Source organism: Cariama cristata, unplaced genomic scaffold (genome assembly GCF_000690535.1).
Source record: "Cariama cristata isolate BGI_N322 unplaced genomic scaffold, ASM69053v1 scaffold40899, whole genome shotgun sequence".
In the NCBI taxonomy this organism is placed as follows: Eukaryota; Metazoa; Chordata; class Aves; order Cariamiformes; family Cariamidae; genus Cariama; species Cariama cristata.
Window position 1 is genome coordinate 1898 of NW_009636016.1, and position 25439 is coordinate 27336.

Genomic DNA, 25439 nt, shown 5'->3' on the forward strand with positions numbered 1-25439 from the left:
AGTTAAATGCATGTATCAATGTTTTCAATGCTTTGTTCCCTACAAAGGCCTTGCTTTGCTGCAATAGCAACTTTAATAACTAAAGTCAAGATAGTGTGGCCATTTGAGAAATATATGGTTTCTGTGAAGTAAATAGCGTCCTGGAACATGGGAAGGAGGAAGGCTTGCCGTATAGTTGTGGTGGTGGTGTTTTGCTTTGTTTTTTATCTTCACCTAGCCATCCATTGCTGATGGAAGCTATTGAACATTCATAGGCTTTTTTTTTCTTTTTTCTTTTTTTTTTTTCTTCTGTATTACCTAACTTTCCCATCCCCTGCAAAGAAGACAAGATTATCTGATATGAGATCATCATCTTTCATGTACTCCTCAAGTAACCTCAAGACAAAGATGATTTTGTAGGTTTAAACTGTAGGTATCACTACTAACGATTAATATCCACTATAGAGCTCAGCCTCAAAGCTTGACTCAAAAGAAATTCCATCAAGTCCTCATTGTGACTGGAATTTGATATTAAGGCTATCTTAAAGGTTGCAGTCTTTATTTATTGCACATAATCTCTAAATTGAGCCTTTCTTGTCCATAAGCACAGATGAAACTCTTATAGTTTTGCATCTTGATTAGTGAAGCATTCTAGTTTTGGTTGTTTTGTTGAGTTTTGGCAAATGCCATCGTGTCACCTAGCTGGATGATCCTAAGAGAGTTAAAAATAATTACTGTTTCATTACTTTGATCATAGAACTCCTTTTTCTTCTTTTTTCTTAAACTTATTTTGGTTGGCCATAGAATAAGCCATTTGTCTTTCCTTTCCAGCCTATCCTCATCCTAGCTATTAGTTTGGTCAGCTTCAAAGCACAATGGTTTGTGGTCCAGCACCTTCTCATATGTTTTCACATACAGGAACCTCTGTGATGCCCTTCTTGCTTGAAAGAAGTTCCCCATAAAGATGTGGAAAACCTCCTCATCCACCCTCAAAATCTGGTGGCAGCATTATACATATGGTGCTGAGCACAGCACAGGAAAAAGAGATCTTTTGTCTCATGTACCTGAACTGTAAGGGTTTTTGCTGTTCATTGTTATGTAGGACTGAACTCAGGGAGACCAGGGTTCATGATTAATGCTAGAAAGCACTGTAGTAATGCTGCCATTAGTAAATCTATCCGTCTCTAGGCTGATGAAAACTACAATATTGAAAATAGAAGTGAAGTTTCCCAAATAATAGTAAGTGTGCTTTATTTGCTACCTGTTTTTTTTTCTCTTATTTATTAAGGATTATACTTTAGACTAAAAAGCAAAATAAATTCTTGGACTAAAGATAGGTCCTTGCTAGAAGGATATTGTGACTGAAATACTTAATTCTCTGAAAAACATGTTAACAAACTGTTAACCCTTCTGTAAATGGTAATCCAAATATCATTGATGTTCTCCAGTACTGAGGTATGTAAAGAAAGTTATAACTGTATTTTCCAAGGGATTAAAAGTTTAAACCACTGCAGCTTTCTGAACTGTAAGATACCTTGCATTCTGTTTTGCTGACGATGACATACATTCTTTTTCCTATATTCTAAGTAATATGCAGCTACATCTTCAATTCAAGGTATATTTAGTATCATTCAGAAGTATAATCTTAGTCTTAATTACTACATATCAATGAGAAAATACTATTTGTAGTTAATAGTGGTATAGCTTTGATGCAAAGTAACTTCTGTAGCTACTTCCATTTTTCTTAGCTTATTTTTTCTTACAGGTGGAATTGATGTTTTTATGTGTTTTGTCTTTCCTTTAAGTTCATGAAAACTTTACTTCTGTACCTATAAGTAATGTGTTAGTATTGTATTCTAAAAAATGGACATAAAAAGGCTAGCTGCTTTGAGCTGAGCATTGTTCCTGAACATCTTGACCAGAAAAGCCATATTAGAGCCACATTTTTTTGGAACTGGACTCTTCATAGCCTTACTGTGATGATGAGGTCAAAGGAAGTAAACTTGTAGTTTAGGGTAGTAACTTAGAAGCAAAGCCCATGAGTTATTTTGATCACTAAGAGCTCTGGGTGTAATGGGGATGCCTAGGACAATCAAAGTGTTTGTTTTTAAGCCAAAGTATAACACTTTTCGTATGGCTTGTTTGGCTTTTGAGTGTTTATTAAATGGTCTACACCACTGAACTTCACAACAGCATCATTCTTAAGACAGGCTAATTTAGAGGCTACTTTTTCCCAGAACACAGATGGTAGGGAAAACTGCTGTCAAGAGAATTTTTAAGTAGTTTATCCAAAGGCACCTGGAAGACCTCAAGGGAGACATGGGTTAAACAAAATATCTTAACTTAGTCTCTCTGCTTTTACCTCCAGTTGGTGTATTTCCCTAACTTTGATGCAATGTTTATGTAACTTACATAGTTCCCATAGTGAGTCTTTTTTTGATATTAACATACTGTGATACCTTTGTTCAGGTTAACTGTGCTTAAGAGACTCCTTGTGTTAAGAGCAAAGTCATGCACTTGGTGTTTCTTGGGGTGTTAATCAGTGTCTTAGAAAGTCTGAGAACTTGCTGGAAACATTACTCGTAGCCAATTGTGTCAAATATAATCTATGATACACAAAGTAGTGTCATGAAATCCAGGGAAATTTATGAATTTGTATCTTGGCAGGAGAATGTGTCCCTTGCTGATATTTTGTCACTGCGGGATAGCTGTCTTACTGAGCAAGATATTTGGGCAATTTGCCTGGAGTGTTGCCATTCTCTGAAGAGCATTGCCCATTCTGCAATCTTCCAGACACTCTGCATCACTCCTGACACTTTGGCTTTTAACACCAATGGCAATGTATGCTTCATGGAACAGCTCAGTGGTAAGTATTTGTGTTTCCAGGCCATTTGTTTTAGAACTATAGAAACTCGTAGTGAGAGACTGTAGTAAAGAGTTATATTCTATTCGTAAGACGTAATTAAAATAAAGTGAAAACAAAAACTTGTTTAAGAATGGGTGAGTATAGGTCTGTATGAAACTACATGCTTTTTGTGATTGATGAACAAAGGCTTTTACGAGTTTGCTTAGAAGTTTCTTTCTAGTTATTTTAAGACTTATCCAGGGAAATGTAATTTATTTCCATTTTAAACACTGTAGGTTATGTATTTGTGTACCTGTGTGCATAAGTTTCTACCTATGTAAAGCACATTGTTGGTCTCTTCAGTTCTTCTCATTTCATGGATATGTTCTATTTCTGGAGAAATCTGACATTCAGTGTGTCTTGATGATTGTGGCCATAGAGAATGGGGCAATTCTAGTGCATATGCACTATTAGAAAGGAAAGCTCTCTTGAATAAAGAATTTTATTTTTTTTTTGAAGTCATGATTTTTAGACTCGGCAAGTGTGGTGACTGACTGAGAAATGAATTTTAATGTGCTAAAACCAGTATGTAGTAGCATGTAATATCTTCAGGTATTGTAGCAGCTGAATGGGGGGGGGGATGCTTAAGTTAAAAATGACTCCTGATTTCAGCACAGACAAAAAACCATGTTATTTTTGCTGTTCCCTTTTCACATGACCCATCTCAAGAGTCTTTGTCTTGAGCCTGTTAGGTATATTACAAAACAAAACAAAACAAAAAAGCCCCAGCTCTTATTCTATAGTCCTTTTAAAATTATGTCAGCCTGTAACTAGAAGAACCGTTCTGGTCCATATACACACTGTTCAGGTTTTTGTTATGTCGTCTTTAACCTAATTTATTTTTAAATTTACATCAGAATAAGTGATTATTCTTTTAGTCAAAATCCAGATCACAGTATTTGGAAAAAATGGGGTAAGGTAACTTTGCAACAAATGAATATTTGTTGCCTTCTTTAGAGTTGAAGATACTACTTCAAATAAGCATGTAACATCATAAAATGTAATTAATAAAGATGAAAATATATCTTCATAATTGTTGTGGTATTTGTTTTGTGCTTAAATTCCTCAAATATGTGTGGGTCAATTTTCAGTTCCATGTTAATAGGGTAATGTGGAATCCACTTCCTTTATTTTAAGGAGCTTGTCATAACTTGAAATTAAAAAAAAAAGAATAAAAAGCTGGCTTTGTATTTGTAAGGGTCTATGAAAGACTTGTTGAAGAGAATAAATCTAGTGGATGAAAAATACCCATCAGCTAAGATCTTTGCTTGCAGCTGGGAAAATAAAAAAATCAATTTCTTCTTAAATGTTTCAGTCTAATTGAATATCTGGCAAACAATTGATCCAGGAATTTGCCATATTCAGGTGCTTAAAATGTGGGATAACAAATTTCCATGCAAAGCAAATGTACAAGGATTTTGTTCCCTGAAGTCATGTTAGTCTCTGAGGAAGAGACTTTTCGTTAGTTCTCTTTAAAGAAAGTTGCATTTTCCCTAGGAATGCAAAAAGTTATGTATGTATTCTATTTCTCTTCCCCTTTCCCTCAGATCTTGTTACTATTTTGTTAAAATACAGTTGTTAGATAGGCACTTGGGGAGGTTGTCATTTTTTGCTTCTCTATAGTTTTTGCCTATGGATTTATTCTTCTAGAAGAAAATTATAACCTATGGATTTGCTTGCCAGTGAGAGAAAATGAACAGCCTGTCGCCTCTGCTTTAACAGCAAGTTCTGCTTCCTGCAGGTTCTGTGGTGCTAAAGTGGCAAACATTCAATATGTTCTGCCAAGGGCTCTGATATCTTCTTGTCTCTTCACATCAGACAAATTTCCATTGTAAACATAGTAAAAAAATATGATGGGTGGGCTTTACCAGTGATAAAAATTATATGCTTGTGCAGCCTTTAAAGTGTTCTATGGAAAGAAAGGGAAAAGGTAGTGGGGAGATGAAAAGAAGGAGCAGCAGTCTGGGGGTGGAGAAGGGGGGACAAAATATCTTCTGTCCATTAGTTCACTTCCCCTTCTGCCTCCCCCCCCCCCCCAAAAAAAAAATGTGGTGTGTGGGGGATGCAAAATTACTTGCATACCCCTCTTTTTCAGTGGGAAAGTAGAATTAGGAACATTGTAAGGAACTGTAAATCACTTAGTGGCATCTAGATAGTCAGCCATGCCACGTAGCTGCAATATATGAATATGTTAAAAAAAAAAAAAGTCCTCTCTAGTCCTCTCTGCCATATAACTGAGTTTAGTATCTTCACAACAAAAGAGCTTTGCATTTCACTTCTAAAATACAGGTACAAAAGTTCTATTAGAGCTAAAGCTGTGACGACTATGCTATGCCTGTAAGCATAGTGGTTTGGTTCTTTTTTTTTCCCTCCCTGTTGAGAGAGGAAACTTACATTCTCTGCTTGTAAATTATCTCAATCATCCATTGGCTTCACAGAATGATAGACTTAGATGAGTTGAATAGATACATGAAGAGTAGGTTTTTAGTCGGACACTTTTTTTAATCCCCTGGTATTCTTTTCTGGGTTCGTGTGACATCAGTACAGTGTGATCCTACATACATACTTGGATGCAGCAGCAACATCGGTGTCTCAAGATGTTCCTTTCTTCCTTCCACCTCTTCACTCAGAAGTGGCTGCTGCAGTAGCTCAGTTCCCTGCTAAGCAGCACGCAGGTGGGGAATGTGCTTCCTCCACTCTTTTATCATAATTAAAACAAACTAAGCAGAAAGGCCAAGATTCTAACCTGGCCTGTAGATGAAGAAGCAATTAGCTGTTCAGGTTGTTTTTGCTGCTTGAACCCTTATCACCCAGGCCTGCAGTGGAAAACAGTGAATGGAAATGTCCCATTAATCAAATCAAACCTGTAAACCACAGCTAAGTCACAGCAGCTTAGGTGATAACTTGGTCCAAACATAAATGTCTGAAGGCAAGAAGTGGTTAGGCATGGTTAATATATTTATTTGGAGGTGGTTTGTCTGTTTTGTTTCTTACTAGGAAAAGGATGGTATCTTCTTGCTGAAAGTTTGAAAATAGCATTTTATTTTACTTACAGTTCTAGAAACATGGATAACAACTCCTTTGTACATCAGATATGAGTGAACCAAAATACTGTTATATACATAGTTTCTTTCATATCAGATATGAGTGTATCATTGAATTTTATCATCAATCTGGTTTGTTTTTTAAACAAGCAAGACTACTAATTTCTAATCTGACACGTTTCCTTTTGCTTTCAAAGATGATCCAGAGGGTGCCTTTGTTCCACCAGAATTTGATATCACCGGTAACACTTTTGAGGCAAGTTCATAAATTTATATGTAAAATAGAGGGGAGTTTAATCATTGTAGTACTTGTGGCAGTATCAAATGCTCAGCATTCTCATCATCTAATTTTAACACACTTAAAGATCGTGAATAGTAAATTGTGCTGTTTAGGTATGTTTTGTGGAAATAAAAAGTAAACTTAAAATTCTGTATTAATTTTCTGTATGAACATTTGTTGGCTAACTGTTAAAATGTGAGAATCTGTTTTGACTGAACAACATGTTACCCTAAACCACAGCTGGTCTATATTATGTTCACTGGTATCCTTCACTGGTTACATTTGCTTGTTTGGGGACTAGCCATGAACTTTTATGACTAAATATAAAATTTGTTTGCCATCCTCTTCAATAAAATAATTCATGGAAGGGTAATCAGCAATTTTATCTTTGATTTAATGAAGAAACAAATGATTATCTGTTGCTTTGCAATGCTCAAATGCTCTACATTGTTAAATTAAATTAGTTTTAAATCATTTATTGTAATTCATTAGCCTCCCAAGTCAACCATCTCATTGCATGCTGCAGGAGTGATTGCTTGCTTAATAACCTTTTTTTAATACAGTATTTTTTCTGGCATGTATTCTTAGATAATTCAAATGCTTTAATTAGCAGCATGTTCTATTCGGGGTGTATAAAAAAAATTCTGTTTCTTTATAGTTCAGTACAAATTCCTTTTACTTTTTGTAGTTACAGCCTTCATAGTCATGTCTATAGTCCTCTATTTCCTCAGGGGCGGGGGGGAAGGATAAGTGAACTTTGGAAGTGTGTAGTACTATGAGTAAGATAAGAATGATAAGGCAGGAAGGGTAGTAGTATAGAATATGGAGTAGTACAGTCTTTGTAGGTTAGAGATGCAACATTTCTCCCTGTTAATATGCTTTGTTAATGTAGTTATATAGGCCAGCAGAGCTCTAGTGATTTCTGTGCTTGCTATTCCCCTGAGCCCCAGGCTGGTGTTTTGGAAGTCTGTCTTTGGGGTCAGGGGGCCAGTGCGGGTGGGGAGTGGTTAGGAGGTGACCAGTATTGCATGTAAACTTTGCAACTGTGGTAGCCTTTATATTCAGATGTGGTTGAGGAAAGCAAGTCCCAAAGGTGACTATTTTTTGTTGTTGTACTTCTGAAGCTGGACTTAAGATTTTACATAAATGTGCACTCCATCCCTTGCCCTTTAACAAGCCTCCAAGACTTGACATAGAAACACTTAGAAGATTTGTAGAATTATTTGCTCCTCTGGCAAACTTGTATTTTGCCCCCACCCTTTTTCCTCCTGTAGGAGTTGCTGAACTCATGCATATAGCAAATAGACACACTGAAAGAGGTTTGAAGACCAAGGGGATGGGACAAGGTGAAATGGGGATTAGGGAAGACTCTGTGAATACTAAGTGACCTAGAATTTTAGTTCTGTCTGATATACAAGGCCATTGTATCCTTATTGGGCAAAACTCATCTGTGTACAGGTTTATTATTTAACTCTTCTCTTTTGGCAGCAGTTACAAGCTTGTTAAGCCCCAGTGAATCCCAATACCAAGGACAGCATAAACCACACTTAGTCAGTGAAAGCTGATTGAGTTGGGAGTGGCTCTGAACATTGGCCCTTTGACCTTTTTTGCAAAGGTTGATGAAGATAGATGAAGGTGTACATTTATGTGGAATGAAGTCAACATGCTCCGCCTTGTCTGTTGTGAAGTGGGGTAAGGGCTGGGTGCAGTTGTTTCTGTCCACTGCTCCTATTTCTTTATCTAGCGAGTTGGGGAGCCTTGCAAAGCAGGGAGAGCAGTGCTACAACAGTGTCCTGTTGCCTCAGCTGTTTCTCATTGACCATGCTAGGACAATGCAGAAGACTGAAAAGCTAGAGCTTTTCCCTTCATTGAGGCAGAGGTGTATTGTTTTACTCTGGGATTTGTGTGCATTTTGTCAGACAGCTATGGGATTCTGAGTATTCCTGGAACTTTCAAAGCTTTACCTCTTACCGTTTGTAGAGTTTGGTTGAATTTTAAGTACTTTAGTACCAGATCAAATTCTGCCAGAGATTCCATGCTGACCTCAGCTTGCTTTTGCTTTTGCAGTTTCTAAGACCTGCAGTGGGTTAATCCTTATGCATTTGTTACAAGGGTTTTATAATATTGTAGTCTTTCCAAGCTAGCTGTTTCCTTCTTGGTGCTAACACTTCAATTTCTTCTCTTTTTCAAAGATATTGATACTTCTGTCTATCCCCTCACCCCTAGTTGTAACCTCCTGCTAGGCAATAGCAGAATAGCACTGGTTTATATACATCTCTCTGAGGAAACCCTGAGCCGTTATGCTTTCTCAGTGTTAAAAGATTCTTTGTACTACGCCAATAAGCTGCCCTTTTTACAGGGGCATCAGATCTTGTGTGTTACTGCTTTCTCCTTCTTTGGTAATGACCTTACTCAGTTGTTCTTTATTGAAGGAGTGTTTTTGCAGCTGCTTAGTATGCTTTGTTGAGAACAATGGAAAGTAGTGTTTGTATTGAAATGGTCCAACTTCAATATAAAGAAAAAAAATTAGTATTGGAACTACTAATTTTGTTCAGGATTATCTTTTACAGCTGTTACTCCAGTGTAAAAGCTCAGCTGATTTAAAATACTTATGTCAGCCAGAGGTTTCACTTGATTTGAGCATGACCTATTTTATGCCTTCTAAAATGGAAGCACACAATGAGGTTTGTATAGCTACTGGATGACTTCTTCCTCTTTAAACTTTTTTTTTAATTCCTCAAATAAAGCTACAATTATTTCAACTTTTTCAAACAAGAGATGTTTTGTTTCCTCCTTGGTGAATTACTGATCCAGACCTCTAATGGAATTGTGACTCCAGTCTAATTAGTTACTAAACTTAGCTTGCACTCACAAGCACACAAGGGTAACAGACACAGGAAACAAATTGAAATGCATTACTGTCCTGTTGTCAGAAACAACACTATTAAAAATTTCAGTTTGTAATTGGAATTTCAAATAGCAAGAGATCTAAACCTTCGTCCAAATGACAGTGCACAGGACTGAGAAGTAATTGATTTCACGTGGTTTGTTTTAGACTTGTCACTTGTTTCCTGACCTGGTCTCCATTTGTAAAGTGGGAATAATAACACCAACTTCAGTTACTGTTGGGAGTAGGAAGGTAAAAACTAGCCCTTCAGGGAGCTGTCAGCTTCCGTGTCAGATGTATAATAGACTTTTTAGAGAGAAAGAGATTAAGAAGGAAGTAGCTGTGAAAGGGGCTTTTGGTGCCAACAGTGAAGTGTGGCTGAGCTGGTGACTTCTTTAGTGCTGCCACAGTTCAAACCTGTGGGGTTGGAGGAAGGATTGCAGTTTCTGAGGGTCTCAAGAGATGTTGAAACGACTGTGTTGCTAAGCAGTTGGAGCAGCATTTCATAGAGTAGTTCAGTTATGTCCTCCTTTTCTTAGTGTAAGTATTGTCACAGTGCAAGGGCAAAAAAGGCAGCCAAGCAGGTACCATTGGTCTCTAGGATAGCATTGGACTAAAACAGAGAACTCCTGGGTATCTGTTCATGTTGATTTTTTTCCTCTAACTTTGCTATCTCCTTACAGCCTTCTATTAGCTTTCTGCCCTAGTAACTGCACTGTTAAGGACTGGTGCTGCAAAGAGTGGGAGGGAAACAGGAGAGAAACTTTAGAGTTATGGTCCATACTGTAACTCCAAAGAAAATGTGAATTTCTATACAGTACACTTATTTTCACTTTTATTCTTAATGCATATGCAGGTATGTGATGTGGCTGTGATCAGTAAAAGTTTTGTGATGACTGAAGCTAACACTTGCCTGCATTGATAGAAAGATCTCACTTCCTGCTTCTCCTCTAAGCTGAAAGGTGTATCTGTATTTACTATAGCAATTACTGACCACTTTTTTGCTCTCATTGAATCTTGAGCTAGAAGCCAGTTAGAAACATCTGGAGTATAAAGACTAGCCTCTAATTTTGTAATGTTTTACTTGTGTTCTACTGTAAAGAGCAGTATAGAATATGAATTTTTCTGTTCTAGAGAAACATTAAGAGACTGAGATGCAAAAATACAGATTTGAGGCTTCTTTTAAAATTTGCCTACTAGACTATATACTGGGCTTATCAAACAATTAATCTTCGGTATAAACTAATATTGAGTCCTGATTACCTCCTTTAAATAGGAAGAGCTTTAACCTTTTCCTAATGAAAATGATTCCTATTTCATTTTCTTGCCTTGGGCAGTACAGTGCTAGACTTGTGAAATTTGACCAATGGGAGGCCCAACAGGAATAGTTAAATGTTGGTGAGTTCATTAGTAGCCTTATTTCTGTCACTACAATACAAGTTTGCCTCAGGTTAAAAACATTGGCTGTCTCAAACCAGTTTCAAATAGCTATTTGTCTGCATCACAAAACTGCCATTGAGTCTGACACAGAGGTTCATTGATGTAGAACCCCACATTTCTAAGACATGAGCTTTCAGTGAGATGAAGGACCAATGTCTGCCATGTGTGAACTTGCATTTATAATCTTTTAATAATGTGGCTATTCAATTTTACTTGTTCTAGTGAATGTCTGTACCAGAAATCAGTGAATTTTCAGTCTTCTGCTTTTTTTTTATATCTAAAGCAGACTGGATAATGCTTCTGTTTAATGACTTCTTCCATTATTTAGACATGATGAAATGCAGTAGTTCAGAAACCTCAGTATGCAGCAGGATTAAAATCTTTCAGAAATAAAAGAACTGAAAAAGTAATATAGAGTTGAATACTACCTTGAAGAGAAGGGGGGAAATACGGCGTAGAGAATGGGAAGAAAGTGAAGTTCACACTTCTCTCTTTCTCATCTAGAACTTGTTCTTGCTTTTTGCTGCCATGGCAGGAGTGGTATGCTGATCTCTCACCTGGGAGAGAATCAGAACCAGAAGAAGGTGCATACTTCCTGTCTCTTTGCTAGAATGTACAGCTGTCAACCCGTGGTTCTCAGTGGGTTATAGTTGATTTGTATTATAAAAAAAAAGAGTCCAAATGTTTCAGCAACCTTAAAAATAAAGAATTCTACACAAAGTGATGTAACTAGTGCAAATGAAAAGACAAGCTAAAATGTATTACTTTTTTTAAAAAAAACTAAATAGTTAAGATCATATGGCTTATTCCTATGAAATGTGACAAGGCAGTTGGATTGATATACACCATATACACACAAATATTTTATACGCATATAAATGCATGAGCTGAAATGCCAAATGAAACCTACTCTTCTAGGGAATAGATAAAGAAAGAAAGGTTCAGGGTATATATATATGTTGGTCCTACTGAAGAAAACTGAGCTGACAGTTTGGTGCTGTGATATTTCTCAATAGCTGATCATTACAGAGCTAGTGCTCAGGTCTCAGCTGTTGGTCCATCTCTAAATATGAAAGCCTTCATCTTTCTCCCAAATCAAAACAGCAGAGGGTATAAAGGAAGTCTTGCCTTTGCCACTTCCCTGGTCTTTTAAAGCACTGGCTTTGAATGCTGTGAGATTATCTCTACTGTTCTATTCTTTCTTAGCTCTCGGTGCAGGAGGAAAAAAGAAAACTTTTTACATGTTCTCCTAGAGGGAGTTTTGGGTTTGTGTTTATCTGATGGGGGAAATAATTCTTTTGAAACACCTCGTGCCTTTTTTTTGAGTTCTGTTTCTCTTAGTTTCATGTAGCCTGCTCTTGAGACTAATTCTAACAGCAGCAAGGCTTGTCATCAGCAAATGGTAACTTATCTCCTCATGTAGTCTAAACCATTCTATCTTCTGAGTGGTATTTAAAACTGTCGCCTCTACTGTTATAGAAGGGGAAATGGAATCCTCCTGCTCTTGCTTTTACATCATCAGCCCAACTGAGGTTCCATTCAGGAACTTAGTACTGAGCGAATATCACCCTTTAGTTGCTTTACACAAAGAGCTAACCAAAGGAAGAATATGAGGCCAATGAGACTTTTTTTACAGCAGTTTTTTTTATGTATAGAATATCTTAAAGCTTGTAATTTGATTACCTGAAAATCCTATAGCTTGTTGTTTAATTCTGAAGTTGAGCTTACAAAGTTGTCATATGGTCTTTTCTAGCAGGTTTTTTGAGCATATTGCCAGTATGTTTACAGTTTTGCCTCTAAATCTGAAACAACTTTTCAGACTGACATATTTTTATCAGGAATGGTCTGTCTCTTAGGCAGAAAAATGTTCTCAGAAGAGAAATGACTGTATAGGTAACCTGCTCAATGAAAATACATAGTATTTTAGGTTTTTTCCTTATAGGGCTATTAGATTCCTATAAGAAGGCATTATTAAAGCTAAAATATATATTTTCCTTAAAATTGAGGAAGATTATCCTCTGATGTACAAAAGAATTTTTCAAATTGGTTTATTTGAGGGTTTTGGTTTTGTGAGGGGAAGATTGGGAGTGAAAAGAAGACTTTGTGTTCTGTCTTAAAACAGTTGTTTCTTGTGGTAGTTGAAATTTACTCTTTTAGAAGCCTGAGGAGCTGTGTTGGATAAATTTGCAGGTTGTTCCCATCATATGCAAAAAATCTATGGAAAAAAGGACAGATTGTTTTCTCCTGTTATGCTTGGGCAGCGTCATAAGACTCTAGGCTCCTTAATGTTAAAGATGCACAAACGTTTTGGATCAGTTGTTTATCTCCAGCCTCTTCCACATAAACTCTTCTGATTAGTACTGATACTTTCTCAGCTATAGATGAAGTTGTCTTCCTTAGTTCTGGCACAATTATCTGTCAGTTTCTGGTGCTACCCATTCAAAGTCATATCTTCGGTTGACCCATCATCATACTGGTGTTACTGGCAGAACTTAATTTTCTATTGCACTCTCTGCTTACTTCCATCACTTAGTCCTTAGAATGTTCAAAAATGCTTTTGAAATGTAAGCCTGAACCCATAAAGGCAACATGAAGACCTCCAGCGAAATTACTCCGTGTCATTACTTGATATTAATGAAAGAGAAATCTTTTGATTTTTATGTCTGTTCTACATGGATATTCAGTCACTAAAAGATCCATGATCATTGCTAGACTGGATCTGAAGACTTCATATTCCCTGGAACGATGACATACATTTCATTTTTACCATTTGCTTGAACTGAAAATAGAGCCATTTCACCAGTGTATGAGAACATTTTATAAATACTACTTTCTTTTTGAAAGGTTCAGGAACTGATTGACTTAGAATTAGGTGGCGGAATGGATGACTTCCTAATCTCCAGATAGAATTTGGAGATTAGTTCAGTTTTCACTGTGAATTAGATGATCATAGAATTATCTTATTAAATTGCTTGAGATCTAGTCAAGAGAGCCTTCAGGATTATGACAAAATGGTTGTCACTCACACATCATTCTACTTAGTTACAGCATTTCAAAAAAGCTTCAAAGAACAACTGAGAGCATGCTTTTGAAGCTAAGGATCTTTTCTCCTGGGAAATGCATTGCAAGTGACTTAGAATTTCTTAGATGACCATTGGAGCAGCTTTTGTATAAACCTGTTAGTATATACGTACTCTGGGATTCTTGAACTTTTGAGCCCTGTCACAAAATTTAAAAAAAAAAAGAGGCAAAACAAAAACCAACCAACCAAAAACAACAAAAAAATCCAACCAAAACAAACCCCCCACCAAAAAAACCCCAGCCAAACCTCTCCTTCTTTCTCTCAGTTGTAATGGCAACAGGTGTTGCCTTTTTACTCAGGAATGCTGACTTATCAGTTTTTGAAGAAGCACATGAATGAAATTTGTTACACTTTCCTTGTAAATTTTTTTTGTTTATGACCTACACACTTCAAGTCCTATCACATTATACATGAGTTCTATGCCTGAATAGGGAAGAAGGAGCAAGGTTTAATTCTGCAGAAATCATTCCCCTATGAAACAATCAAACAAAAAAACAACCCAAGCCAAAACCAGCCCCCAACTCTTCCCCTCCTCCCGCAAAAAAAAACAAAATCCTCCCTGATTACCCTCTTCTGTTCACGTTTTTGATATATACAATGAGAGCTACTTACTCATTTGCTATTTCAGTCACCTGCAGCTGTTCTGTGAAAATCAGTGTTTTGAATGTGGTCTTAACATGGTACTATGCAGTGGGATAAGTTCAGAAGTGTTTGGCCAGCTTTTTACATTTGCATTTCATCAAAGATGCTTATATATGTTCCTTGTAGGGAAAAAAAAAAAAATAAAGATCCACATAGATTGTTGCCTCAAAGAAGAGTGAACTGATACAGCAACCAATTATTTTACATATCAGAGTCCTGATGTCATTGATTCATGGCATGGTAAAGGAACTGAGATGCTATTCAAGTTTATTGGCTTATAGTGTTCTTAACTGGAAGTCTTGCACTTCAGTTTTTTAGCTTCAACATGTGGAATTAGCATCCCCCAATACAGGATTGTGGAATGCATTACTCGGCTCAAAGAGTGACAGACTTTACCAGTAGGCACCTTTGCTTAGGTTTAAGATAAAAAGAATATACTATTTTTTAAAAACAAGTAACTTTAATAACTACAAATAACATAATATTTGCCATACAATGAAAAAAAAATCTTTTATTTATACAGTTGAGAGAAGACAGAGCTAGACTTCTCAGCATGCATATAACTGCTTCCTAGGCTTCCTTGTTCCTGTACCTACAGGGAATAAATTGTTAGTTTAATTAAGTGATAAATTAATTACCTATGGCAGGTAACTTAAAAGTAAGGGGGTTAATGGCTGATAAATCATAAGGAGAGTTGTGACATATGAAACTCAGTATCAAAGGGAGTTTTTTAAAAAATAGCATTATTCAAGAAGCTTTAAGGATAAATGTGTGTAACTTTTACTATCTAACCTCTAAGGTTTCCAGCAGTTTTATTGCCATAATTATACTTCTGTACTCCTGCAGGAGAGGAGTCAATTGGTGTGCTATTCATCAATGTTGGGGTGCTGATCTTTGTGATTAAAGGAGCCTGAAAATGGGATGGAAGTGTAAGAAACCTGTTCTTAATTTGTGTCCTCACCTTGCAAACACATGAGTAATTTCATGCACCTAGCACACTTTAAATGTGGTCAAGCTTCTGTGTATGTTCATCTTCATGTGACTTCTTGAAGTGAAATGAATGTTTACAAAGGTGTCCACCAGTGGCTCAAGATATATCTCAGTCTTCACTGCAACAGTTAAGGTAACAGCTTCTTGAAACTATATTGAGGTCCAGTTGAAAAGTTTGTATTTTCTGACTTTTTTTTTCTCTCTTTGTGTGTAGCTCTGGATTGACAATACTGCTTTTCAAATTAGTTACTGCTATAGATGCTGGCAATTTAGTCTACGGACAGCAGTCACCTGTGTTTCACATAGCCATAGGGAAAGCCAAAACATATTGCTGTTAAAATAAAGTGTTTGCAGGTAGCATGGAGACTGCTGTAAACCTGTTGTATGATTTTTGTTTGGTTGTTGTTGTGTTTAAACAAATATGTATCTCCTATCAAAGAAGACCTCAAAAAAAAAAGTACTGAAAAGAGATATGTATACAGCAGCCTAAGGAGGTGATTAGAAGAAGGCAAAAAGTATGTAAAAAGCTTACAAACATCTGAAAAACTAACAATTTTTTTTTTGCCACATCTATCAAAACACAGAAACGCTGCCCAAAGACTGCAATGATTGCAGATGAACAAGATAGAAAAGAGTTTTTCAAAGACAGCCATAGCAGAAAAACTGCTTAACTTTCTTTAACCAATTTTTGTCTTGTAGGACCTTCAGGAGGTTCTTACATTGTAACTGTTCTTTATGGGGAATTATCAAAACTTGACTCAAATAAGAGTGTCAGAATAGTGACCAAATTGATGAAATTAGCAGTAAAATAAATTTCCAGGACCAGATGGTGAAACAGCATTTATAAAAGAAGCAATTACTTAGAGTAATGTTCTTTAGCCTGGAAGAGAATGCCCTGAGGGAGAAGCTCTGCTAGAAATCTGTGAAGTATGCCATGGTGGCAGCCATAGAGTGAGTATTTGCCAGGCCCTCATAAATGAAGAAGTAGGTGGCAACAGTGAGATGAACACAGGTGGAGTAAAACAAGTGGAAGTACTTATTTGTTATGCAGTAAGCTGTGGAAATTGTTGCTGCAAAACATAGATGCAAACAGGTTGTGTGTGGATAAAGCTTAGACAAATTCATGGAGATAAAACACTTACATGAACCATTACAGAAAAGAAGCCCGCAACTATAAAACAGTGAGATTAGAGTGACGTACTAGGTAGAGTTCCTCAGTTCAAACTGAATTATATAAATGGAGGTCACAAGAAACCAAAACATAGTAAGATGTAGGGACTAGACAACATTCAGTCATAGTGTATGCGATACAAGCTCTTCCCAAGTACCTTTAGATTTTGCTTGGTTCAAAAAAAAGTTGTACTGTTGCTTTTTAGATGATTGTATCTGTGAAGCTTTGCTTCTGTTTTGTGATCTAAACTGATTGTTCACCTAAGAGCACACTAAAACTTGAAAGCTTTCATTTAGTTGTTAGGTAAAGTAAGATAATTTGAGAGTTGAAATACCTGCAGACTTCAGCTGTGAGTGGGTTATTTCAGAAAATTTGACCTGTGACTGCATTTTTGTGTCCATTTCTTTAGAAGTCTTTTGGGAAATAATTTTTTCAGACAAAGCTAAGATGCAACTGTAGTTAGAAGGGACAAACTGCAAGTATAGCTTTGGTTGAAAATGTTGTTTTCCTAGCACTTACTAGCAATTCAAGCTAGAGTATATGTTTTGTGAATAGTCTACAATGGTTTAGCACTTTTAGCATGTTCTGCAGGCTAATTATGTACACATCCAAAGTGCCAAATGAATAAAAAGCTAATATTTAATACAGGACCTTCCAGTAATTACGGTTATGCAGAAAGGCATTTAGTCCCTTTGTAATGAAGGAAAGTATTAAAAATAATAGGCCTATTTCCCTTTCATTTTGTTGCTGAAGAATATTACTGTCTGACTTGCTTTTGCATAAAAATAGTGCATTTTAGAGTCAGTACATTGAGAAAAGACGTAAGTAAATATTAAATGTTTTCTCCCAGTAGTCATTTTCTCAGGCATTAGTTTGGATTTGTTTATAAAACTTTGAGTGTTATAACAACACTGAAGCTTTCATTTATGGAACCTTAAATACTTTGAATTGTGAAAGGGTGGAGACATCTATATATATGCAGCAATCTCAATAAAAAAAGAAAAAACTGCAAGGTAAAATAAGGGTCAGATATGAATGTCAAAACCAAGAATTGTCTTACAGTATTCCCGTAGCTTGTCATTTAGTCGGAAATATTTTACAGGAAGTATTAGTTCTATTATGGTCTGTCTTTTCCACTTCTGCTGAAGACCTACATTTCTGAACTCGGTGAAATTTCAATACAAAATGTAAATGGTCATTATTTGTAATTGCAATATACTAAATGCTTGTGCAGTCACTATTCAAAAGCTCTTTTGTCAGCTTTTTTCTGTATTGTTTGTCTGCAAGTATGAGTTCCTATAGAAGCTTAGTTCTTTAGCTATGCCAAGCAGTAATACAACAGAGCCTCTGTCACGCTCTGTATGTAGGCTTGGAGCTTTTACTTCCTCTCCTGATCTTTTGATTTGCAGATTTTAAAATTAGAGCAGATCATTACTGTTCTTTGATTTCACTTCCTATAGCGTTAATGGTCATAAAATGGCATGCAGCAAGGCAAGTAACTTTTGATTGGAACTGTCAGAAGCCTTTTTGAATATATTTCACTCATGATATAAAATTTTAACATGATGGCAGAAGCTGTCCTCTCCCTTGGTAAGTGCTTCGAGTACTTAGCCTGAATTTTTTAAAAATATGTAGTATCTTCAGCTTTTGAATTTTTATCTGGCTTTTTGTTTGTTTGGTTTTGGTTTTTTTTTTTTGGGGGGGGGGGGTTTGGTTTTTTTTTTTTTTTTTTTTTTTTACTTTTGAGTCTTTTTTTGTACCTTTGTGTCTTGGAAACTACTCTAGTAGTAGAAGTTATCTTGATTTGAAGCTACTTGTATGGTTATGACCTTCAAATTTTTCGCTGAAATGCATGAGCTCTCTTAGCCTGTTGCTGAAAGGAAGACTTTTAGAACCTCAAATCATACTTGTGACTTTTCTCAAACATCTTTTCTTTGTGTTGCCATTTTGATTTTTAAAGGGCATGTTATTTCCATTATGACGTTCCCGATATAATTTTACCTATGAGTCCTGTTACGTTTGCTAAATTTGGGCTAAGAGTAGATGCACTCTCTAGGTCCAGTTCTGGAGATCCAGTTTCCTAATGTGACTTCCTCCCTTTCCTACTGTCTTTTTTAAAGCTGATACTGTAGTGCAGTCTTGCCAGCACAGTCCGTGTATTTTTTGTAACAAGTTACATTTAGTCTTTAACTTAGAAGTGTCTTTAGGAATTGTGAAGAGGTTGTTTTGTTGTGTTTATCAGCTATTATTATTATCCTGTAATGCAAAAGTTCCTATAATTCAAAAACTAGTCTCCTTAGCTATATTTAAAACAGGTGGGGTTTTTTTCAGAAACTAAGGGAAAAAAAACCTCTCTTAATCCTTAAGAAAATTCCTAACTGCCAATACAGTACCAATTTTTGCTTGTCTTCTAGAAGATGAAAAGTTGTTTGCTGCCCTTTCCTATTTATTTGTTACACTCCTTCTAGCATACTAAAAACCTTAGCTTGTGAGATTGTTTTCATTGAGAACAGTCCCTTCTAGTGAGCATTAGATATTTTGTACTTATGAGTTTGCTTTATTTATTGCGTTTGCCATCTTTCTGTCCTTCCCCAGAAAGTGAAATTTTCTTCCTAAGCTTAAACAGTGTGGTAAGTAGAAGCAGCAGATTTGATGCATAAACTTGGGGAACGCCCCACCTAGTGGATGCTCACAAACTCATTTTCTCATTGCTCCAGTTCAAACAGGAGGCTTAAGGTTACATTGGATTACCATACATATTAATGATGTTTACTGCCAACTCAGGAAATAGATTAAATAGCTAGATTTTCTTTCCCCTTTTGCTTGTGGGGGTGATGGTGTTTGGGGAGCTAGGAGGGGGAAAGGTAAAAAGGGGATTTACATTAAAGACAGTTTCAAGTTTAAAAAGATGTTGAAATTCCCAATAAATATTTTAACATAGAAATTAATTACCAGCTCTGGTGATTAAAATGGCCATCTTCAAAACTAGCTTTCCTGGATGTCAGAGGAAAGGAAGTATCTCAACAGAGCAATTTTCTCAGGGGGCAGCGGAGGGGGGGGGAATCCTTCTTTATTCAGTATGAGACTGGCCATTCCCTTGTACAAGAAAAGATGCAGTGAACTTCTTTAAAACAGGACAGCAAAATGGAGGGAGTGGAAGCCTGTCTGCTTTCATCTTAGACGCTTGTGCTTTTAAAGGCAAACTAGGGGATATGAGTTGTACACTACTGTGAACAGAATTATTAATTGGAAAAAGTGGGATGAGGTAATATGTTGCTCTGCCCTTCCTTTTCCTATGTCCTGTGATGTCCACATCCATCCTCATGTGGATGAAGAAAATTTATCAAAAGGCAAAGTTTTTTGTTCCTTCAAAGTTAAGTTCCTCATCTTTCTGTCCTGCTTTTGGAGTTGGTATTTGAGTTGTATAGAATGAGATTATATTCAAATACGCTTTCTTCTGTATTATATTAAATAATTTATTTCTTATAAATTTCTTAGCGAGAGAAGACTAGATAAACTCTTATTTATTCTTATGCATTGTATTTGGAATAGACACTACATTCTGTAAATGAAATCAGGTGCTGAGGAATCACACATTTCTTTTAGAGAGGCTTAAATGTACAGGTAATGACCAAATGATAAAATAACCTCAAAAGTGATGCCTGTAGACACATGTCAAGTACTACTTTTGAGCTGAACAAAAAGAAGATGAAGCAGGAACAAGAGTCTTTGCCATCCATACTCTAGTTCACTGAGTTTCTCTGAAGTATTCTGTTTGCTAAATGCCAAACAGGGAAGAAGAAATGTGTCAAGTAAGTTGACAGTTTGAGGTAAACTGGGTTTAATTCTTACTTCATGGGTACAGCCTGTCTCTTGGTATGGGTTGTTAGGGACATGGCAAGTGTTACAACATTATCTGTTTCTAGAGGCCGAGTCTTAGTTGCTCTCTCTCTCTCGCTCGCTTTCTCTCTTTCTTTCCCCCTAACAATGAATAAGTAGATCAAATTTTTTTGCTGCTGCTGCCGCCTTTGTTAACCTTAGCATTTCTGTAAATAGAACACTATACTCAATAAATAGAAATGCAAGATTTGCTGATAGAGTACAAAGGTTATGTGTTACTCATTTTTGCCACACGCTGTAAAAGCATGTGAGCAAGATACTATCTTTAAAGTAACATCAGTGAAGCTTGGTGTCAGTTGTATAGTGGATGTTACAGTCTAAAAGCAAATTTTCCTGATAAAGCAATTCTACTCATTCCTGATGTTAGGAGTGGTATAGGGAGGCTGAAATTAGTTATTCTCTTCAGAAGTACCTTCTGAATTCAAAGGTGTCCCCACACTATATGGCATTATTTCATCTGGTATTCTGACATTGTTTGGTCTGTGTAGTGTACATCCATAACTTCTACATCACTATTTTTTCCTCCACTTCTTAGAGGACTGATTAATTTCTTTCTTTAATAGTCATTTTGTGGAACAGAGGTGATGTTACTTGTTGCAGATCATATCAAATACATGGGATAACGTACTAATATCAGGTATATTAAACTACCACAGTACAATATGACATTTATGCAAAAAGCTCTTTAAATAGAGCTGTATTATATTTTTAAGAGTTTGTCTTTGTTTCCTTAATCTCTTTTAACTTTATTTTCAGTTTTCTGTCATGCTGTCCATTGAGAAATGCAGAATGACATAGCTCACTGAAACAGAGTATTTGATATCAAAGTGAAGTTCTACACTCTACACTTCCTCTTCACTGTTCAGAAGCTTATGAAACAGTCTGCAGAAAAAAACCTTAAAACTATCTTCATAAATTCTTGGATGTTAGGGAAGGAATTTCAGCTAAATTTCTTCCCCAGGTTGAAATGTACTAAAGTATAAATCTAGATTATTTTTTTTCAGGCAGTTACCTTTTCAGGCCTTCAGTTTTGGGCAGGCTTAGAAAGGTGTTAATTTATACCTAGTTAGTTTTATAGCAGATTAACTTGCGTGGACTGTAAGACCATCATCCTCTAAACATTTATTAATAGGAGTTATACCTCTTTTGTGAGTAGCTCTATTAGTTCAGGGTAGAGTTCATTTTCTGCAGCTGAAATAAGTATGGGTGAAGGTAGTGGTAAATTCAGGAAGTATGAAGAAATAACTATCTTCTCTTCACCTTGTTAGTGGGTTCAGGCTTCATAGTTTTGTATCCTTTTGCCAGTGTATTCTGGTTTATCTTACAAAAAAAAAAATCATGACAGTCTGTCAACAGTGTAGTTCAGTAGGGCTACTGCCACCAAGTGGGTTATAGTAGCTTAATATGGAGGGGGGGTGGAAGTAACCCTTACTCTTGAAATAGATGAACAGCATTCATTCTTCTGCTAAATCAAAATATACATTATAACAATTCCTGTCTGAGTTCCTCTGAAATTCTCAAAAGGAAAACAAAAGTCTTCAGTTATCTCTTCTGCTTAATGGTGAAGTTGTGTAATAGTGAGGAACCTGAGACTGAAATTACTGCTTTGCAAAAAATCTTTTTATCTTTCTTTTTAGATCAGATGACATATGGTTTGTTTTTCTGACCTTTGCCATAGTCTTGATAAGTCCCAAGGGTACATCAAGGCTTTAGATCCAGCAGTCAGCACTAGTTTATGCTTTCTTGGTTTGAGGGGGACATGGAGGGGGGGGGAGAAGTGGAACTGTCCAAGCTACGTGCTCACACACACAGCGCTTCTCAATGAGGTAACATTGTACTCCTCTTCATGGAGGTGCCCTGCCTCACTAGAAAGTAAATGTGTATGCATACCTGCAGAACAAGTCACCTCCCCTTCATACAATTTAGAAAAAATAATGCACCTGAGAAAATTGAGGAGGGCAGAGGGAAGAAATTACTTTTGACCCTAAAGTCAGCCTTCTTTCTAGGATGAAAAATAGTAAAACATATAATAAATGCATTAGTATAACCAGATTTAATATACAGATCTGTCATTCTTTTATTTATGTATGTGTTTGTAAACCTGAGAGGGCAGTGTTCAGTACACTTCAATTCCTGGCTGTACTGCATCGCCATTTAAATGTTTACACAAACTTGCACTTATAATCTTGATTATAAATTTTCCTGAATTGTGTTCTCTGAATAGAGCATGAAAATAAAATATAGGCCATCATGGATAAATTACCATTACTACTAAAGCAAATCTGAAAAAGTGTTTTTTTTTTTTTTTTTTTAAGCAGCAGAAGACTTCTCAAATTAAGAGATAGCTGTGTTGTATGGCAAATCTAATGCATTAGCACTAGATTTATGAAAGTTGTTGGCTCCCCTCCATTTTTATTGGAGCTTATCACAAGGCTATAGGCTTTAAGAGAAGCAGAGGTCACAAAGGTGGAGTATTAAGATTCTTTCAAAAGTGTCTTCAGAGACAAGTGATATTATACTGTATTGTTTGTGCTTGCTTTCTTTATGCTTGATAACACTTATAAAATACTGCTATATGTGAAGTTTTTTGTGAAACTAAATTTTATTTTTTTTCTTTAAGAGGAATACCACCTCAATCTCCCAGCATGCTTCTAACATAAATATTACTTACACACACAGGGGGCTGAGTTTTATATTTAACTGTAGCTGATGAACAATTGTAATAGTGATTATTGGTGAAGAAGAAAAAGGGTTCTAGCTGGACTCCACAGGGTTATTTCTTTTTGTTTGCAAGAAGCATATCCCCCAAAGCAAGACTGAAGGCCATTTTGTTCCTCCTGTTTAAATTAAACCACCTTTCCAGTGAACTGTTACCTTGTAAGTTAAAAATTAAAACAATGTAAACCATATTGCTTGTGATCTCAGAGGTTTTTTGGCAAGAGAGAGAGAATTGGTAGCATACTTAATGCCTTTTTTTAAACTTCATGCAGGCACACATCTATTCTTTGGGTGCAACGTTGAAAGCAGCAATAGAATATATAGTAGAACCTGAGACAGAATCAGAATTTGGGCAAGATCTGCATACTCTACTGGAACAAATGCAAGAAGAGAATCCTGAAAATAGGCCAGATATTGAGGTAAAACAGCCCTTCATAATCTTCTGTTTTAAAAAACTGACAAAAATATTTCTGTATGTGTGCTCATTGATAGAGAGATGGTCTTTATATTTAATATGCTCAGATTTTGCCAGAAAGCTGAGATTTTCCCAGACTAAGAAGAAATTCTTCTTTCTTCCTGCTCTAATGGAGATACAACCTGAAAAGCAGATGTAGATGTTTTATGGTGATTCGATTTTTAAGAAGGTTGGGTGAATACCCTTGTGGATCTAAATTTTCTTATTAACTGTTTCTTCCCATTTTATACTTAGTTTACGAGAGAGAGTCATTAGAAGTTAGAGCACAGGCATTGTGCTGTGAAATTTGTATGGTACCTCAAATGATGTTTGGATTGCATTTAAGAAGGGGGTGGAAGGAGCCACACCCCAGGAAGCCTCTGTTCCTTGGCATGTTCAAAGCAGCGTTGTTCAAATCATTACTACTAACAAGGGGTTTTTTGTAAATATATACATGTTTAGTAGTATTTGATTAGATATGTTAATTGTTTTTGTATCTTATTCCACTTATCCTCTTATTCTAAATTTAGTTTTTAGAAATAATTTTAAGATATATGGGATTTTTCAAGATGAAGTTTTGAAAGAATTTACATTCTAAATGTTGGTTACCTAATACAGTGTTATTTGATAGATTCACTTTTATAAAGCAAATAATATTGTCTCCCTGGCTGATGACTGCCCAGGCAGGAGACCATGCCTGATGTAGAGCCTGCTTCATCAAATCCTGTATTTCTATTCATTTACTTTTAAGCATAGTCAGGAAAGGGATTGTATAGTAGTCCCTTTAATCTCCAATTGGTCTGTAGTCCCTGAAAACTAATATATATGAATAATATATGAAGGTTGGTTTGTGACTGTGTTCTCTTTTCCATTCCTTTTCCACTGGGCCCTTTCTTGGGTGGAAAGGAGTGGTGGGAGCTATATGGAGGGGAAACCCGTAGGCTTTTTTAGGCATTTCATTAGACTCAAGCACAGCTGGATACCTGTCTCACTTTTTTTTGTGCTTCCTCGATCTGATATAGGAACCAACGGAACCAGTTTCTTCCTTCCACTCACAACAGCAGAGCAGTTGAGCAGGTTAATGGGGAAGTAAGAGCAGGTCCTTAGAGCCGTGTGAGGTCTCATCAGTGTTTATCTAGGAACAGTTACTGAGGGAACAGTGGATTGCATTTGGAAAGGTAGCTCTCTTCGACTTCCTACCCAAAGTGACAGGTTTTTAAATGTGTGAATGTCTGTAGTTAGTTGTGTGTGAGACCAGGGCTAATGCCATCAAATGATGCTCAGGCTACAGATTAGAGATATCTAATACTGTTTCTTCTTGTGATCTGATAATGATTGCTTTCTCTAATTGGGAATAGTGCTTTCTAGATATTTGTATTTTGTGGTTTTTAAAAGATTCAGGATTTATTTTTAATCTAATTTGGTAATAAAAACATTCATCAACCTGCCTATGTCACTCAATTCAAGTGAATCACTGGCTGTTTAAAAAATAACCACACTAGCTTTTTATGTTTTCAGTATGTTATTCATAAAGGATAACATTTAAGATTATTAATTTTTTATTTTCTTAGTGTTCTAACTGTAGGCTAGAATTTGAACTGTGTTAAATAATTTCATGATAGCCCATAGTAAAAATGGGAAATTAATTTAAACACATAATAGAAACATACAGTATAATGAACAGTGCAAGAAAGACCTCCAATATAGCATCATATAAATTCAGATGTGCTGTGTGAGTTAACATGATTCACTTTAGTAAAAATTCACAAATGTATTCATTATTAAATAAGTATTTAACACTAATTTTCTCTAGAGCATTTTGTCATTGTGTGAAGAAAAACTGAAGATTACTTCATCAAGTAATATTTGTCGAAACCTGTCTGCTGTTGGAAGAAGGGTTCTTTCAATTGAATCATTTGGTGCTTCTCAAGGTAACATTAAAGTGTA

The 25439-nt window shown here is 36.2% G+C and overlaps 1 protein-coding gene across 1 annotated transcript in view; it reads left to right on the forward strand.

Annotated features, from left to right (window-relative positions):
• The first annotated feature begins 2607 nt into the window (after positions 1 to 2607).
• The window catches only part of KNDC1 (kinase non-catalytic C-lobe domain (KIND) containing 1), a 59065-nt gene continuing 36233 nt past the window's right edge, over positions 2608 to 25439 (forward strand). The window contains 4 exon segments of the mRNA XM_009707753.1: positions 2608 to 2845; positions 6126 to 6184; positions 23311 to 23457; positions 25306 to 25423. Of these exon segments, the coding sequence (XP_009706055.1) occupies positions 2608 to 2845; positions 6126 to 6184; positions 23311 to 23457; positions 25306 to 25423 (562 nt within the window).